The 19,643-nt window shown below is 33.5% G+C and overlaps 1 protein-coding gene across 1 annotated transcript in view; it reads left to right on the top strand.

The window, feature by feature from the left end:
• Nucleotides 1-19,643, top strand: part of NCAM2 (neural cell adhesion molecule 2) — a gene marked incomplete at both ends in the record, with an annotated part of 450,721 nt that overhangs the window by 406,514 nt on the left and 24,564 nt on the right. The window contains 1 exon segment of the mRNA XM_080918990.1: nt 10,702-10,882. Within this exon segment, the coding sequence (XP_080775116.1) occupies nt 10,702-10,882 (181 nt within the window).

The raw sequence follows: 19,643 nt of genomic DNA, 5'->3' as shown, positions 1-19,643 counted from the left end.
AGACAATAGTATTTTGTCTTGTATAACAATAGGGTTTCATGAATTTCGTTCCACAGGGTCACATACCTCACATCATCGGCTCCAACTTATTAAACTGCTTGTATTTGCCCCAGACTGAGGACAAAAAAAAATTGCTTGAGTAACAATACATCCATTTCTAGCTTATCATTGTCAACATTTTTATATTGGCATTTTAGATTTTATTCTTATATTTTTAATATTTTATTGGATATATTTTATATACATGTCAAATTTTATGGCCTTTCTTGGTTTCCCGCCCAATAAAAGGAGGTGAAAGGGATATAAATTGGAAATGAAGAAGTCAAAATATCACTATTTGCAGATGGTAAAATTGTATACTTGAGTGACCCCAACAATTCCACCAGGATATATATATATATATATATATATATATATATATATATATATGTATGTATGTATGTATGTATGTATGTATGTATGTATGTATGTATATCATTGAGTTTTTATTAAAAACATAGTTATCTCTAATTGATATTTATTTACAATGGGTACATTAGTTTCTGTAGAATATCACTGGGGATATTAACCACACATAAGGTTAGGCACAAGCTTAGCATTCCATGGTTCATAAACTATGAAAACAATATTTATAACTGTCATCACTGAAGCTTTGTCCAGCAGCTGAAGGAAGTTGATGTAAAGACACACAGCCACATATTGACTGGAGCTTAAGAAATCCTGTGGAAGAGTGGGTAAAAAGATTTCACGAACTCAGGTACACCACAAAAAACAAACAAACAAACAAACAAAGAATAAACAACCCTACAGGATCGATGAATCTGGGCCCATAACAGCTTACAAAAATAGAACTGCCCATCAGAGAGTCTTTTTGGGACAGACCTAAGCCCTGTGCCTAGAATCTTTGTGCAGCTGGTTCTTCACTTGGAATTCCTATAGCTGAAGCAGGACCAGTCTCTGACTACACTGTATTCTCTGGCTACATTCCGTGCCTTTGGATCTCTATCCTCTAATTGCAACTTTATATGCTAAAGTTGGTTCTTATCCTTGAGAAGTCTCCCCTTTTATAAGAGCTTTTTTTGCCTTAATCTTAGTTGGGTTTTGCTTATATATTACTATTTTGACTTTATATTATTATATGATCTGATGTGATGTGTGTATGTGGTTTTTGTTTTTGTTTTTTGTTTTTATAGTTTCTCATTGGAATTTCTGTTTTTATTCTGGTTTGCTTCCTTATTTGTTTACTAATTTTGTCTCCAAAGGGGGAAATAAAGAATACATGAAGTTGGGTGAGGTGGTGAGATGGGAAGGCATAGCGTTACTGGGGTCCTGTGTCTGCTCCACCACAGGGCACTACTAAGAGGGGGCAGAACTTGGAAATATTGTACACTGACCACATGCTATCTCTGGGCAGCTGTCCAGCTGCTGGGAAGCCAGGACATGTCTTGGAGGAGCACAGTCTGAGGCACAGGACAGCCAAAGCTGGCTGGTGTCCCTGGGCCTGCGATGAGGCCAGGGTCTTCCGGTTCTCCAGCTCTTGGTCACCCGGACGCTGCTGGATGCCCTGGAACAGCTGAGAAGGGAGTAGGGGACTACAGGCTGAATCTAGCCTGGAGCCTGAGGGGGAAAAGAGGAGAGTTCCAGCAGGTCCAGTGGGGGACGTCCTTGGTTTGACTGCGGTGGGCTTGTGCTTGGTTTGGCAACCATGGCTGGCAGAGCAGAGAGGCATTCTATGAAAGATTAGATGGTGGCTCTGCAGGGGAAGGGTTTCTCCGAGGACCCCACAGTGGAACCCTGTGAAAAGAGTCATTTTGAAGTTTTCAGACATTTATTGTCATGGAGGAAAGTGTATCACACTTCTCAGCATCATCTTGAGATTTTTGCAGGGAGGAGTATCTGGGAAGGAAAGGTTATTGGCTAAGCCTCCAGGCCTTTAGGTACCTCATTGTAATGGAGATCTCTCTTGAGCCTAAGTGACCTTGGCCAGAGGTCATGTCCTCTACCTGTGGTGGCGATTCAGGGCACTGGCCTTACTTGACTGATGGCCACAAATCTATGGAAGGCTGAGGCTAGTGACATTAGCCTGCTAGCCAAGAGTCACAAATACTTACTGTCCCTTCAGGATCACCAGGGTTCTTAACCTTAGCTCAACCAGGTATCAGGCTGCCTTTCATGGTCCCACAAGAAGAATCTGGGAAGGTGTTAGAGAAGGTAAAACCTTAATGAGAATATATTGTAGAAAATATTTTCAATACAAAAATAAAAAGGAAATTTATCTGAAATGATTACATATTAATTTATGTAAGTTCATTTATACTTTCTAAGTATAGACCAGAATGAATATCCTTTATAAAGCTATGTATTTATAATTTACATAGTAAAGGAAAGCATGTTATATTCAATCATAATTAAATTAATAATATTGAAGTGATTCAAGTTTATAAAATGGTAACCAATATACTGCAATTTACAAATATTTGGTCATCAGTATGCTTCAATTGCAAAGACATTATTGATACATCTCTATCTTCACTTAAATCAGTCATCAAAACTGAAAATCTAAAAGACATGAATTTGCAAGGAAAAGAATGAAGTGGAGGAGGAAAAGGGGAGTTGATTATAATCAGAATTAACTATATGAATGTATGAAATTCTATAAGACTAAAGGAAAATTATAATTAGAAACTCCATATATGGACATTTAACTTTAAAATTTGTGTATTTTCATTTGTTATACATTTTTCTTTCTCCTGCCTAGTAAATGGCACAAGTCCTTTTTCTTGATGCCTGTTAGACCAATGACTCTGTTAAGCTTCCCAATAAAAGAATTCTTTTGAGTTGGTCTTGGCACCGTGCAGCACTAATTTCAGTACATTGGACAGTGAAGTGAGAATTTCTCACACCATAGGATTTCCTGAACAACAAAGAACAAAGCTGGTAGACTTTCTCCCGTATCTCACATTCTTTCCTATTGCCATTATTCAGTCCCAATTTTCATCTCCCAACTGAGAGGATTTGACTTTAACTTGATAATGGAAATGACTGTGGATTTAAATGTGAGGGCATAAGACAACTCACTAATTAATTTTTTTCCCTCTCTTGCAACTTTATTTTAAAAAAAGAGGAATACATATGCATATTTTAAAGGTATTTTGGGATAACACTATATGAATATTTTTTTTCAGTACTTAATTCTTTTAGAGGTTTGATAGCGTGCATTGAAATCCCACTAGTTACCATAATCATAAAGTACATTTAGGACAGAATGTAACATAGAAACAGTTTTCTTGGTCAGTATAGATTAAGCATAATGATCTTTGAATACCAAAAACTGCCACAAGGCTACATTCTTAACTCTTGGATTATTAATGATTTAAGGTCCAGGTGTACCACACTCTGAGAGGGTGCTATACATTTTTATTCCTAAGAAGGACTGAGGCTTTCTTTCTCTTTCTTTCTTTCTTTCTTTCTTTCTTTCTTTCTTTCTTTCTTTCTTTCTTTCTTTTCTTTCTTTCTTTCTTTTCTTTCTTTCTTTCTTTCTTTCTTTCTTTTTGGCCTCTTTTTTCTTGAGCTTCATATGGCCTGTGAGTAGTTTCTAGGGTGTTCAGAGATTTCTGGGGTTAATATCCAATAATTGGTCTCAGTCACTGGTCCTAGGATATCTATTTTAAATATACAATTCTAGGCTCATATTACAAATTTGTAATACAACTATTTGAACCCCATGTTCTCTTCCTTTAATAGTTTTATGTTCAAATTAGTGAAACATGAAGTATATTTCCTTTTTTTTCTTATTTAATAACTTTATTTTAAAAAGAGAGATAAATGCTTTTATTTTAAAAGCATTTTTGCATAAAACTGTATGAATATATTTTTGACAATATTTGATTTTTTTAAAGTTTTGATAGTATGCATTGAAATCTTACTACTTTCTAAATAGTCTTTGAACCACCAATGGATAGTAAGGAATTTAGCTTTCCTGTTGGATCACAAAATCATATAGTAGGGGACAAGGACAAGGCATTTCTCTCTCTCTCTCTCCTTCCATATGTGTGTGTGTGTGTGTGTGTGTGTGTGTGTGTGTGTGTGTGTGTGTATATAGGCATTTCATTAACAGGCAAGTAAAATGTGCCTCTGGATATTGTGCCTAGCTCTGAATTGTTTTATTGCTACAACAGCTGCAGCTTCGATATTTGGTTCTGAATTTGCACCAGTTGAAGATTTTGTGAAGAACTAGATCATTGAATATTTTTGAAAATACATTTTCCATCTCTTGCTTCTCAGGCCTCCTGAATTCCATAGTTAATCTATGTTTAATGCAATTTAACATTTAGGAGCTTTTATTAGTCATTGAGCTAATCAGTGCTGTTGTGTTATGTTCAGAAATATATATAATGTACTTGATCATTTACATTCTTATTACACTGTGCTGTGTTTTTCTTCCCTGAGTCAGTTTCCTCTTCCTGGGATCATGTATTTCCAAGAAGGTCCAATCAGCCACAAACCTGGAGACCAAAAATGCTACAAATCATAAACAGGAGATTGGGTCTAGTGCTCACATTATGAGTAGCATATAGGGAATCTAGTGAGTTTAAGTTAGTGTGAAGATTCATGATAGTATATTTTCCTTGCAAGGTGAAGATTATTTCTCATAAATGGTAGTATCTTTCATACCCTTAGGGGACCTATGTTTTTCTTATAAGTCAATATATTCTGTGGGTTGTATTTTCAGTCCATATCATTGGAGGATAATATATCCTTCAAGGATTTGCTCTTCCTACAGCACAAGTTATTTCTAAATAAAGGACAATGATCTTTCTCTGCCTCTGGTCTTGTGAACCTATGGGAAGAGCCAATATTTTCAAGCTTTTAAGTACCTGTTATTTCAAAAATAATTCAGTATATATCATCTTTTAGGTAAACTTTCAACTGTGCTGTATATGTGAACAGTATAACTGAGGCCATATGGTCCTTATTTCCCAGCTTCATATATGCATTCAATTTTATTTTCACTGAGTAAAGACAAGACTATAGATATACAAAGAGAATAATTCCTTGTAGGTGGGAAGGCAGGAAGCACATATCACTCTGTCACACTGCTGCAAAGTGTTTTTATTTGGTCACTCACCCATTAAGACAGAATAGGATGTTTTAGGAACAACCTAGAAACTAAAGTGAGGATTTAATGTCTCTCTGAGCACTTCAGGTGCATCAACCATTGTACCAATAACATTATGAGATCAAATTCAGTTATTTAAAGAAAAAATAAAAATTTTATTTTACCTAAAACAATAGATATGCAATTGTAAGAAGCTATTTTACGTATAAGATAGACACACTTGTAGCATTAATATGACTACATAGAACTTAATCAGCTTTTTTTCATGCATCTGACAGATTACCACAAATCTGTTTAGTTGATGGTTCTAATGTGATCATAACTCTTTCTTAACATTGGTATTATAAATCTCACCTAAATAGGGAAAAACTGAAGAAAATCAGATGCTTAAAATCGAGACAAGCACCAGTGGTTAGTACACACATTTTTCAGTTTAATTGACCTTTTAAAACTACGTGAGGTCTAGATATGTATAACGATACCTATGTGGAACAGATAAACATACTTTATTAAAGAGCCATAAGTTAGTGAATAAAGAAAGTTAAGCTTTGATTATTATGAAAACATATTTCTTAGTTATATGATGGTGTGTATCAAAATTTATTAGCCCTCCAAAAATATATTAGCATGTATATTAAAATATATCTAAAGAAACAAATTTAGGGATAATTTGAAATATTTCAAATGGTAAATAGGTATAAATAATAGAAGGTAAAAAACGTTTGGGTGATTTAATTTCCTTGTGTCTTCTGCTTTGAAAGAAGTTAAGTCTTATTTATCTTAGTATTCACATTATAATGCAGATCTTTGTCTCAAAAACGAATATAACTATGAATCAGCCAGTTAACCCAAGTAATTTATTTACAAATAGTCCTTTAATAGGGAAAAATCAGAATTGATAATGGTGTTTTATATTCTATGTGGAAAATAGAAAAGTTAATTCACATGAATTGTTATTACTTCTGAAAGGACAGCTAAGGAAGGGAAGAACACGTGAACAAGAAAGCATGGGGATTGAGAGTTTCCTAGTACTCCTATGAGTGCTAAATCATACAACTCAGGAGTTAGATGGACCAAAATGCATATTGGCATCTTGACTTCAGTTCAATTTAATCTCATTTTATTATCATTTTTTATGTAAGATCATATGGGCTAGAGTTTCTACAAAGTCTTAAGAAAGGTAATGGGTTACCTCATGTCAATAATGAGGGCATTAAGATGCTCCTTTATGAACACAAAACACTGCACTTTATGGGGAGCCAAGACAGTAATCCCCTAAATGGTGAAATCAGGATGCACATCACTAAACAACAGCTGTCTCAAGTGTCAAATGCTCATATTATTGCTAACAAAGAAGAATTGGTTGATAAAAGCTTTACTCCAGGACCATGGCAATCAAAGAAGCTAATCTCACTGTTTAATTGGCATATTAGTAATAGTCCTACTCAGCAAATCATCTCATTAAACTACCTAGAGGGACACTTTGCCACTCGTTATCTCAAATCACTCCCTGGGCACTCTTGTTCTATAAATTAGGCAGTCTGCAAATGCATAAATGAGATTTTCATGCCTAGGGGAGTATTTGGTAACACCCACCCTATTTTTTTTTCCATTCCATATGGAGTAGCAATTAAGGGATTAAAATACCTCCTTGTCTTAGGTTGAATAAAAAATTAATTTATATGGGAGAATTATCACTCTTCTCTTGGCTTCCTTACACTGTCAGTGTAAGATGACACAGGGGTTTAATTTACTACATTATGAGTTCAAGCAATTAAGTCTTAGACAATTGCTAATTTTGAAGGTGCCACCATAACAAATGTTTGATTTTAAGAAATAGCATTTTCAAAAATTAGGTAAAATCTCAAAATCTCATAACTTATATTTCTGGACAGTTTTGGAGTCATACATGGAACAGCAAACTTTGATAAGGATAAGCATTGCCCTAGAATAATCTATCTAGAGGCATGATCTAAGTTTTTCATATGGGAATTCCCTCAAATACAAATTAAAATTCATGTGTAACCCCAGATCAAAAATGTTATAGAGTATTTCTGGAAATAAATCTCATGCCACAGGAACAAGTGAATGAACATGTGAACAGCTTTCTGCATGTCCTGATTTCATATAAACCACACATAAATAAAAGTATGATTGAAAAAATCTGACACATGTGTTAGAAATTTGTTTTAGTGTTATGACTACCAACAACCCTGGGCAAGAACACATATTTAGCAACCAACACATATATTTTAAGGCTCATAACTTTCTGTAGCTGTACTTGGAAATGATTTAAGGCCCTCTTCTAGATATAGCTTGCATCAACCAGAAAAAAAGTGCATATACACATGATATGTACACGGGCATGTGAACATGGGTTATATTTTTAGAGTTTTAAAAAATTCTGAGAGAAAATGTTAGTCGTATCTGGAATGTGTATACATTTAAATAATTAATAGTCCAGTTATTATCTTCCATTAGACAATTTAATTTAGATAATGAAGGCAATTTATTTTTCTTTATTAATTATAGTAGTTTGGATGGTTTTTCAAATATGAAATTTTTGAATATCAACTGCTCTAAAATTCTTACAGAATGAGTAAAATGATACTTACATAGAAGCTTGGAAGATGGAAGCCTGTCATGGTGAATTAAACTGGGCATTTTAAAACAGATATCTGAATTTCAACATTTAGAAAACTGAGGCAGTGACACTGCAAGGTTGAGGTTATCCTGTCTATAGATGGTTTGATGCAAAGAAGCAGATGGAGTGGCTGAAAAGAGAAGAGGGAGGCGGGAAGAGAGGGGGCTGGAGAGAGGGGAGAGAGGAAGGAAGGGAGGGAGGGAGGGAGGGAGGGAGAAAGAGAGAGAAAGGGAGAGAGAGAGAGAGAGAGAGAGAGAGAGAGAGAGAGAGAGAGAGAGAGAGAGAGAGAGAGAGAGGGAGGGAGAGGGAGAGGGAGAACACAGAATAAAAGAAGAAAACAGACAAAAATAATCTTTTGGTATTTCAGTGTCCATGAAAAGCCCATAGTATTTAATAGCATTATTGAAAATAAAATAATAAAAAAAACCCAGAATAGCAAAAACTGTTCTCAACAATCAAAAAGTTCCAGGGGAATCACCATCCCAGACCTCAAGCTGTATGACAGATTAATTGTGACAAAAACTGCATGGTATTGGTACAGAGACAGAAAGGTAGATGAATGGAACAGAATCAAAGACCATGAAATTAACCCACACACCTATGGTCACTTGAACTTTGACAAAGTAGCTAAAAACAATCAATGGAAAAAGGACAGCCTCTTCAACAAATGGTGTTGGTTCAACTGGCAGTTATCATGCAGAAGAATGCAAATTGATCCCTACTTATCTCCTTGTACAAAGAAAGCTCAAGTCTATGTAAATCAAAGATCTCCACATAAAACCAGGTACACTGAAACTAACAGAACATAAATTGGGGAAGAGCTTAGAACGCATAGACACAGGAGAAAATTTTCTGAACAGAACACCACTGGCTTATACTCTAAAATCAAGAATCGACAAATGGGACCTCATAAAATTGCAAAGTTTCTATAAGGCCAAGGTCACTGTCAAAAGGACAAAATGTCAACCATTATATTGGAAAAAGATCTTTACCAATCCTACATCTGATAGAGAACTTGTGTCCAATATATACAAAGAACTCAAGAACTTAGACTCTAGAGAATCAGATAATCCTATTAAAAATGGGGTTCAGAGCTAAACAAAGAATTCTCAACTGTGGAATATCAAATGTCTAAAAAGCATGTAAAGAATATCCAATAAAACTAAAAAGAAAAAAGAAAAAAAGATTTAATTTTAAAATTTGGCAAGTAAAAAATAAATAAATTAAATATAATGAAAAAGGAATGCCCAACATTCCTATTCATCAGGGAAATGCAAATTAAAACAATTCTAAAATTCTAGCTCACACCATCAGAACAGCCAAGATCAAAATCTCAGGTGACAGCAGATGCTGGCGAGGATGTAGAGAAAGAGGTACACTCCTCCACTTCTGTGGGAATGTAAACTGTATAACCACTCTGGAAATTAATCTGGAGGTTTCTCAGAAAATTGCAAATAGTATTTCCTGAGGACCCAGTTACACTCCTGGGCAAATAACCCAAAAGAAGCTCCAACATCTAACAAGACTCATGTTCCATCATGTTCATAGCAGCATTAATTATAATAACCAGAAGCTGGACAAAACCAAGATATCCTTAAACAGAGGAATTGATACAGAAATTTTGGTACATATATACAATGGAGTACTACTTAGCTATTGAAAACAATGACTTTATGAAATTACTAGGCAAATGGATGGAAATTGAAGCTATCATCCTTAGTGAGATAATCCAGTCACATAAGAACATTCATGGTATGTATTCACTGATAAGTGGTACATACTAGACCAAAAGCTCAGAATACCCAGAAACAATTCACAGAAATAATGAATATCAAAGAGAAGTAAGACCAGACGGTGGATGCCTCAGCCCTTCTTAAAGGGGAGAACAAAAAGATCATGTGTAGAAATAAACCGACAAATAGAGGAGCAGGGATTGGAGAAATTTCACCCAGAGACTGCCTCATATGCAGCCCCCAAACCCAAGCACTATAAGCAGATGTCAATTAATGCTTACTGGTTGGAACCTAATATGGATGCCTTGTCCGAGGTCTGCCAGAGCCATACTGATACAGAGGAGGATGCTTTCAGTTAACCATCTGACTGAACATGAGGACCCCAATGAAGGAGCTAGAGAAAAGACTAAAAGAACTGAAAGTGTCTGCAACTCCAATGGGTAGGACAAAATGATCAACTAACCAAACCCACCACAGTTGCCAGGGACTAAAACACCAACCAGTGAGTCCTTATGGAGAGACCCAGGGCTGCAGGTGCATATGCAGCATAGGAGAGCATTCTCTGGTATCAGTGGGAGAAGAGGCCTTTGATCCTGTGAAGGTGCATTTTCCCACTGTAGGGGAATGTCAAGGTGCTGAGGTGGAGAGGGAGGTTGGGAGAGGGAGCACCTTCATGGAGGCAATGGGAGGGATAGGGAGATGGGATTGGGGGAAGGAAATAACATCTGAAATGTAAATGCAGAGAATATCCAGTAACATGTTTTAAAAAAGAAAATATTATATTTTCCTTGTGTATTATTTCCTAACATTCACGAAAAACACCACTGATAGTAATCATCTATAAATGCTTTGTTATGTTTACTTTGTAGATAGTTCTCTTCAACAAATGTTAGTAATAGTCTCTGGCAATTTATTTAAGTATCAATTTTTCGACTAATAGTCAAAAATGATTGCAAACCAAGTTCCTGGGTGGGAATAAATTGTAAAATTAAGTAGGTTGAATTATACTATCCCATGATTAATTTGCAATACCATCAGCTCTTGGCTAGTATATCAATGTTTATATAGATAAACGTTAGAAACGGCACTAACACGATTACACTAAAAATTCCTCATACACATTTTTTTAGAAAACTGAGATAATAAAAAATAACATTATTGAAATAAATTATATTTAAAGTAAAACCTTTCCTATCCTTCCACAGAAAGACAAGGAAGACCAGTGGCTAGAGAAGAAGGTGCAGGGGAATAAAGACCACATTATTTTGGAGCATCTGCAGTGGACAATGGGCTACGAAGTGCAAATCACAGCTGCCAACAGACTGGGGTATTCTGAGCCTACTGTCTACGAGTTCAGCATGCCTCCAAAGCCCAACATTATTAAAGGTAAGCACGACTAATTAAATTAGCACGGCATCAACTAAATAATGAAAATTAAAATAGATAGGCTGAAGTGTCAGCCTCAGGTTCTAGTCCTGAATACTGTTGCATGTCATAGGGGAGTTTCTCTGTTCTTGATAACATGAGATATTAGATTCTTTGAGAATAAAAAGATTTAATATGTGTAGCACTATTACTGAATTAGGGATGAGGAACAGAGGGAGAGGATTGAAGGGGAGGAAGATGTGAAAATCCACCTGTAAACAACTGGTGAGATGAGAAGAAACATTTGCAAAGATGAGATCTCCACCAGCCACCTGGCGGCTTGTTTGTCAGCTCAGGCTTGTTTGTCTGCAGCTGAAGACAAGCTCACCCATGCTTGACCAAGGAAGTTGATTTTGGAAACAAAATCACTGAGGCAGAAACAACTTAAAATGCAATTTGATTAAGAACTAGAACTGGAGTTATAAGGAGGTTAAATATATCAGGGAAGTTTTAACCTGGTTTTAAATATATACCAATCATTGATCCCTGTGGCAGGCATAATCCTAGTTCCATTTTACAATGATATGCTGATAACATGAATGTGATTAAAATTATTTTCAGAATCTTTCTATGAATACAATGAAGACAGGGGATATGCCGGATTAATTGATATTCAACTTTGTCAGATAGTTGTGAATTAAAGTTTCCACAAAATAAGTATATTATTTGATATAAAAATAGATGTTTGTAAAATATAATTTTAAATATATTCATTACAAATATGTAATAGGAACAAAATATTCATTCATAAAATCCTGGATCATTTCACTTTGAGAGCATACCATTATAAAAACATAATATTTTAGAAATAAGAAAAAATATAAAATGTCATGCTGGATATATCATTTAATTTACAATTTCAAGATGACAAAAATGTGACATGAATTTTAATATGCTAGTGTTTTAAAATTGAATGAAGTTTAATATCATTATTGTTTGATTAAAGTACATTATACAGGTCATAAAGTTTAAAACTAATTTAGCTTTTAACCAAGTATTTCTAATATTTATTCACAATTATTTTAAACTCAATTTTTAGATTTCGAGGTTAACGTCCTCCAGAAGTATTATGTGTATCTCCTAATATTAATGTATTTTAATTTGCAAAGTATTCTTGTAATATCACATTATATTCTCAGGTGTTGTACAAGGAAGAACTGCTAATTTTATAGGTTTGCCTTTAAGAAAATTAATGACTGATTCATGTCAGGTCAACATATATATATATATGCTAACATTTTGCCCTTGAAAACAAATGATGTTGGTCCAAATGAAACTCAGCATGCAGAAGAATGAAAATAGACCCTTTCTTATCTCCTTGTAAAAAGCTCAGGTGCAAGTGGATCAAAGATCTCCACATTAAACCAGATACACTGAAACTATTAGGAGAGAAAGTAGGGAAAACCTTAGAACACATAGGCACAGGAGAAAAATTTCTGAACAAAACACCAGTGGCTCAAGCTCTAAGGTCAAAGATTAACAAATGGGACTTAATGAGATTGCAAAGTTTCTGTAAGGCTAAGGACATTGTCAAGAAAACAAAACAGCAGCCAACAGAATGGGAAAAGATATTTACCAACTCTACATCAGATAGAAGCCTAATATCCAAGGTACACAAATAACTCAAAAAGGTAGATACCAGAGAATCAAACAACTCTATTAAAAAATGGGGTACAGAGCTAAACAAAACATTGTCAATTGAGGAATATGGAATGGCTGTGAAATATCTAAGGAAGTGCTCAACATCCTTAGCCATCAGGGAAATGCAAATTAAACAACCGTGAGATTCCACCTCACACCAGTCAGATTGGCCAAGATCCAAAACTCAGATGACAGCAGATGCTGGCGAGGTTGTGGAGAAAGAGGAACACTTCTCCACTGTTGGTGGGGTTGTAAACTGATACAACCACTCTAGAAAACAGTCTGGTGATTCCTCAGAAAATTGGACATAGTATTACCTGAAGACCCAGTTATTCCACTTCTGGGAATTTACCCCAGTGAAGCTCCAACATACAACAAAGACACATGCATCAAAATGTTCATAGCAGCCCTATTTATAATAGCTAGAAACTGGAAAGAACCCAGATGCCCTTCAGTAGATGAATGGATACAAAAATTGTAGTACATTTACACAATGGAGTACTACTCAGCTATCAGAAACAATGACTTAACCAAATTCTCAAGAAATTGGTTGCATCTAGAGAATATCATCCTGAGTGAGATAACCCAGTCACAAAAGAACAGACATAATATGCAGTCACTAATAGTGGGATGCTCACCTCAGAGGCTTGGACTGCCCAAGAAACAACTCACAAACTGTTTGAAGGTCAAGAGAAAAAAAAAAAAAAAAAAACTTTAGGCTCAATCCTTATACACTAATTAAACGTTGACTAATTCTGGGTTACATCCTGTTTTACATGTATTTTTTGCTCATTGTAACTAGTAAGATCTTAATGCAGAATATCAAAGCTTAAAAAAATGCTTAAAAATTTGTCCATTTACCTTTTTTTTAAAAAAATAAAGTTCTTCAATAAAAAAAAAAAAAAACAGAAAAACAACTGATAAATTGAACATTACCAAAAAAAAAAAAAGATGTAGGATATAGTACTATTTATCAATTTATTTTACCTGATAAATTTGAAATACCAATAACTTTGTCTATAATTATATTATATTTATGATAATTATATTCAATGCATGTCTCCTAAATGTGAATTAAATAAGGTCTTAAACTAAAACTCTCAAACTAAATCAATATAGCTGACACAAGAATCGAAAGTATATTCAAATTTCTAAAATCTTATATCGCTTCATATAGGCAAATAAATTATGATTGAGTTTATCCATCCATTTGGTGTAATTTTGAATAAAATTTTAGTGCCTTATAAACAAAAAGATTTATAAAAAATAATAAATATTATTTTAATAGGTGCAATAACACAATTATATGAACTTCTCTTGTCTTACAACATCACAATAGAAAGATAGTAATTCACATTTTTAGCCTTCTCAATAAAAATATTAATATTTAAGAAGAGAGAAATGAATGTTTATCATACTATAATGTATAATGCATAACATTCTTAGAATGAATCCCATAATTAATTATGTTACCTGTCAAGCATAATACCTTGTAAAATATAAAGTAAGCTTTAATTAATGACACAATCTGTCAAAAATAAAATTTAACTGTTATATTTATTGTTCCTATCTCAGTATTCTGTAAATAGATGGCAAATAGATAGGCTTTAAATAGGAAAATAAATAGCATATATCTTAGTGTGAAATTAGATGAAATATTTCTTCTAGAAGAAAGTTTCTGAAGACACTTAAATTAATTAAATTCCAAGAATGTGTATTATGTGGGAGAAATCTTTAACACAGGAGAATCATATGCGTGGAGTTATGCCTCAGTGGCTTCTAAAATATATGTAATTAACTCACTAGATCTTAAAGGGAGTTAGAAAGTGTTTAGTAGAACATAACTGTATAGTCATTATTTGCCTTGAGTTCATAAGACTAAAGGAAGTGAGAAGAAAACACGTATTACAAAAGGAAATCGGGAGATGATTCCAAAGAAACCAATAGTCATCTGCTCTACGAAATCCACTCCAGCTGAAAGATTTCATGAGTTTCCTCCCACCATGTGCCTGAAGTTAATACTTTGCACTTTTTCCTTGTATTATCTTGTTTAAAGATGATGGGCATATAGTCTGATATTCAGGAGACATGTAATGTCAAATTAGTATGCAGATGTTCACGTTGCAAAAAATAAAGAGGAACATGGTTTGGAAATTTATGTTATGAGGCTGTGAGAATTAACAGGTGAAAAGATTTTGTGTATTAGTAGAGATTAACCCACTGAAAATAATATTTAAACCCTACAAAGAGTTTGTTTGTGATATTCCTTGAGATTTTCTCAGCTCTAGAAGTATGTCAGGGCCAGAAGTGACCTTCACCTGGTTCTTCTTAATTGTTGAAAAAGAATCTAAGAACTAAGAACCAAGAATTGTAATACATAGAGAGGGAAACAAGGGTTGTTTTCTAACCATCACCATCATTTAATATGTTGGTCTTTCAGAGTTATAGGAGAAACATAAAAGTAGTGACTTATGTCCTGAAGTAAACTAACGATGTTTGAAATACTGTAAAATAAATGATTCAAAATACACAGATGTCATTGCATGCAGTTATGCCAAAATGTTTCAGAGAGAGAATAATAACAAATGGGTTAAAATTGTCACACACGACTGCAAGGTTTTGTCCCCTCCTGTTGCTAGTTTTAAGAAACTTGCTTATCAGTATGGGAGGAGGAAGTGGAAATCATGAGAATGGCATTTAAGGTAAACAAAGCTGGACTCCTTCATGTGTGATGTAGTAAGAACCCAGTCATAGGTTAGACACAATGAGGAAGCCTCAGAAGCTATCTTAGAACGTAGATGATTTCGTTCTGTCTCTCTTCTGTGCAATGGGTAGATAAAGTCAAAGTAAAAAAAATGTAACAATTTGGAAAAAAAATTAATTTTTTAAAAATTTACTAATCGGATCCAACTTGATAGAGGCCTATTAAGCAACGTGGGAAGTATGCTTTTGTAGACTTAAAATTGTTTAGTTACCATTTTGAGGTAAGAGAGCTAAACTATATTTTTAATAGTTTTTAAAAATGTTCTTCATAAATTTTAATCACAATTCATGAGGCTATTTTCCATTTTTAAATAAAGAATAAATTCAAGATCTTAATTTAAATGTTGCATATAAAACTTATAAACTTAAGTCTTTGTAAATACAGAGAATATCCAATTTAAAAAAGACTGAGAAGATGTAAGATGTAAAGGTTATATTGATTAATATTTTTGCATATTATGTCATATTAGATACATGTCCAAGCAGATATACAAATATTTTATTTATAAATCTCATTGTTTTTACAATATTTCAAAACAATGGCTGCATCTAGAGTAGAGATGTCAATTATGCGAATAAAGCATTACTCTATAATAATCCGCTTATATACTTTTATGTACAATAAAATTTTTGAAGTTTTTGCTCCCTATGTATCTTGGCAGTAATTTTATTTCTTTCTAGTTTATGATTCTAATTTGAAAAAATATTTTTGAAAGTATAATGTACTTATTTTGATTAAGTATAAGCTTATATTGAAGATGTACCTTTTTGTTTATGGAGAAAAGGAACATATAAGATGAACTACATGTCTTTAAGATATTAGGAAGCCAATTACAATTTTACTCTAATGCATAAAGGATATATTAGTATGTATAAATTATACATGAATTACATAACTATAAATGCATACATGATATCAGTAAAAAGAATTCACTTGAATATAAAAATAGAAATTTTAAATGATTTATTTTATCTTTTAGAATATAAAAAATAATTTAAGAAAAATCATGAAAAGATGGTCAAATAAAAAATATAGCACTTATTTTTGCTCTCTGGAATTCTCAATATAGTAAAAATGGTGATATAACAATCCAGCATTATTAATTTTTAGCATATACAACACATAAAATTATGAATTATTGTTATGATCATTACCTTCAAATAATTTGTGAAGTGGTTGAGCAATCTAGAGTTTGGCAATGGAGAATTGACTAATTTCTCCTACATTTTACTCTTCTCCTGTGCTTAGATGTTTACTTGCATTTTATATTTGTTAGTTTTTCAAGCATTATCAATGGCTATGAAATATGAATGATAAAAATTATGATAGAGAATACTGTAGAATATTACAGGCTAATGTGTACTGTGGTATTAATGTTTTAATTCAAAGTGGGATTTTTCTATGACATTTTTCTCCTCATGTTTTATGTTTAGCATATAACCATATTTTTTCATTTTAATAATTGACAAAGTTATGTCTGGACACCCTGGTCTAAACTTTATTGATATTAGTTCTCATGCAAATGTTTAGTATAGGGCAATTATTTTCAAATACTTTTGAGATAATGTTTTCATACTTGTCATTTGTCAGAGTAATTATTTTTTAGGTGAATGTTCATAGCTGTATGTAAATATTTAATTAATGTTTTTCTCCTTTTTTCTTTCCTTTTCTTATTTACAATTCCACTACCTTGTTACTTTTCATTGCCCTCTGTGTTCGAAAACAATTTCATCATACAGATAATTGCTGTGAAGGGAATAAAGGTGAAAATGGAAGCCAGTCTTGGCACCTGAATACTGTTGGCTTTACTTTCATAATAGCCATGAGTGTGTCTTGCTTGTTTTAATGTTCTGTGTTCTATGGTACTACCTGAACGGAGATTACAAAAGAGTAGCTACAGGCTAATCAAAAATTAAAATCAAATTTTATTTTCAGTTGAATTTATGTTTATGCAGTTAGCCTTCCTCTGCCTTAACTATATACTCTAATTTTATCTGGGCAATTTGGATGAAAACAATGCAGAAGAAAATTCCTGAAAGTTTTTTGTGTGTATGTGTGCGTGTGAAAATTATTTTTCAGTAACTATATGTTTGATTCTAAATTCATTATTTTGCAGAGTAGACATTGTTACATTGAACTAAAGTATTCATTGTCTATAGCGATTTCTGTTTTTATTTTAGTTTGCAAATATTATTTGACATGCATTCATACTCATAAAGCATGTAATGTGTTGTATTACAAAATTGTGAATCCCTTTTAAAAGTGTTTAATAATGTTAAAAGGAAATATCTGATTTTGTGAACATTTCTAAGATTTCATAGTTTCTACCATTTATATAAACCATCAGATTGATACCCTATTATATCAGATACATATAACTCTTATTTTGCTTTCTGTAGTTTGACATAAACAATGTCAGAAGGAACACAATGAAATCAAGTTTCTACTTTTTAATGTGAAGATCCAATTAACATTTTCTTAAGTGAAAATGCTTCTCTCCCATTGTCCATAATCAGTAAACAAATATGTTTAAGTGTTATAAGTTCAGTATGTTGCCATGAATCTTCGGTCAGTTTCGCAGTTCCATCATTGGGTCCAGTTATCTATTCCGTTTTCACCGCTGCTGGTAGTCAGCCTTTTGCAAGCATCAGAATGCGAAGCAGCTATTTTAAGCATTATTTAAAGGAGATGAAAATGAGAGGGGAACAAGATGCTGCTGCATTCAGACAGAAAACAAAACAATAAAAAAAAAAACTCAGTTGGAATAAATACAGGTTTCTCAATCTCCAGTTTCACTTATTCTTCAATGAGAGGAGTGTGCAGTTAACTCTGAATCACATCCTACAAACTAATGGGTAACGCTTAAGCCAAAACACTCTCTGTCTCTGTCTCTGTCTCTGTCTCTGTCTCTCTCACTCTCTCTCTCTCTCTCTGTGTGTGTATCTCCCTCCCTCCTTCCCTCCCTCCCTCCCTCCCTCCCTCCCTCCCTCCCTCCCTCCCTCCCTCCCTCCCTCTCTCTCTCTCTCTCTCTCTCTCTCTCTCTGACACACAACCACACTCTTTATATAGACAAACATAGCAGTCTTTACATACTCATCAAAAATTAAGAAAAAAAAAAACACAGCTTTTGAGACTCAACCACTAAGATAAACCATTCAGTTGTCTGAAACCCTACTATTGGTACACCGAAATATAGTAGTTTTTATGCGAGGAATAAAGAGATTATATGTGCATTAATAGCCAGCTTTATTTTAATTTATATTTGAAAACATTTTGGCTTACAATTATTGTTTTGTCTTGTAATTTGCAATCTAATCTGCAAAATGACTTACTTAAAGATAATTTTTTTTCTTTTTGCTGAAACATAACAAAAATTCTAATTCTTTTAGTATATAGATATAATTAATATCTAGGAAAATATTCTTAATTTTTGTGATATAACATAGAAAATGCTTTTTGAATGACACACACACACACACACACACACACACACACATATATATATATCCATATACATACAAATACACACACATACACATACACATATATACATACATTGTGACATTTGCATTTGATTTCTTGAATATTTTCCCGAAGATATGATATGGTCATTACTTATGAGTAAAAAATATTGAGAATGAAGCATATTCTACATAAAAACATTTCTAAGCATCTTTTTTTTATTCTTTAGTCCAGGACATAAATATTTCCATGAAAAATTAACTTTACTTGAAATCACAAATCGTTTAAAAAACATAAAATATGTGCTTGGCCAATTATATTGCTTGACTTTTTTTTCAAACTTTACGTCCTGTAACTGAACATTCCCAACAGTGATACCAAGAACACCCAATGTCAAAGTTACACAGAAATGTAATATATCATTTTGGAAAACACACATGTATTGCATTGTACCGAAGGATCATGGGAATTACATACTTGTTGATACAATAAGGAACTGGCAAGGCTCTTTCTGCTGAGCCATGTCTTTTATCGTCCAAGTTATCTTACTGTGTGGAAGCATAGACCTTGTCCCTTCAACCATGTGTGTACTTAGGATCAGTCAGCAATGATCTGCACTGCGATTAATAACAAGGAAATCATAAACACCTGTATACTTCTTAGTTTCTACCACTTTTCCTGTTTGTTTATACTACACTTCAAATGTTGAAAGTATAGGAATATGTGTAATGAGGTGAGTGTACTATTAACTATTTAGGTAGTTAAATGACTTTTGATCTAAAAATAAGTGTATCATGATTCATAGTGCTGGAAATAATTCAGTGTGAAGTGATAAAACTAGATAGATTTGCTTAT

The sequence above is a fragment of the Micromys minutus genome (assembly GCF_963924665.1).
Source record: "Micromys minutus genome assembly, chromosome: 7".
Taxonomy (NCBI): Eukaryota; Metazoa; Chordata; class Mammalia; order Rodentia; family Muridae; genus Micromys; species Micromys minutus.
This window is presented reverse-complemented; position numbering and strand designations above follow the sequence as displayed.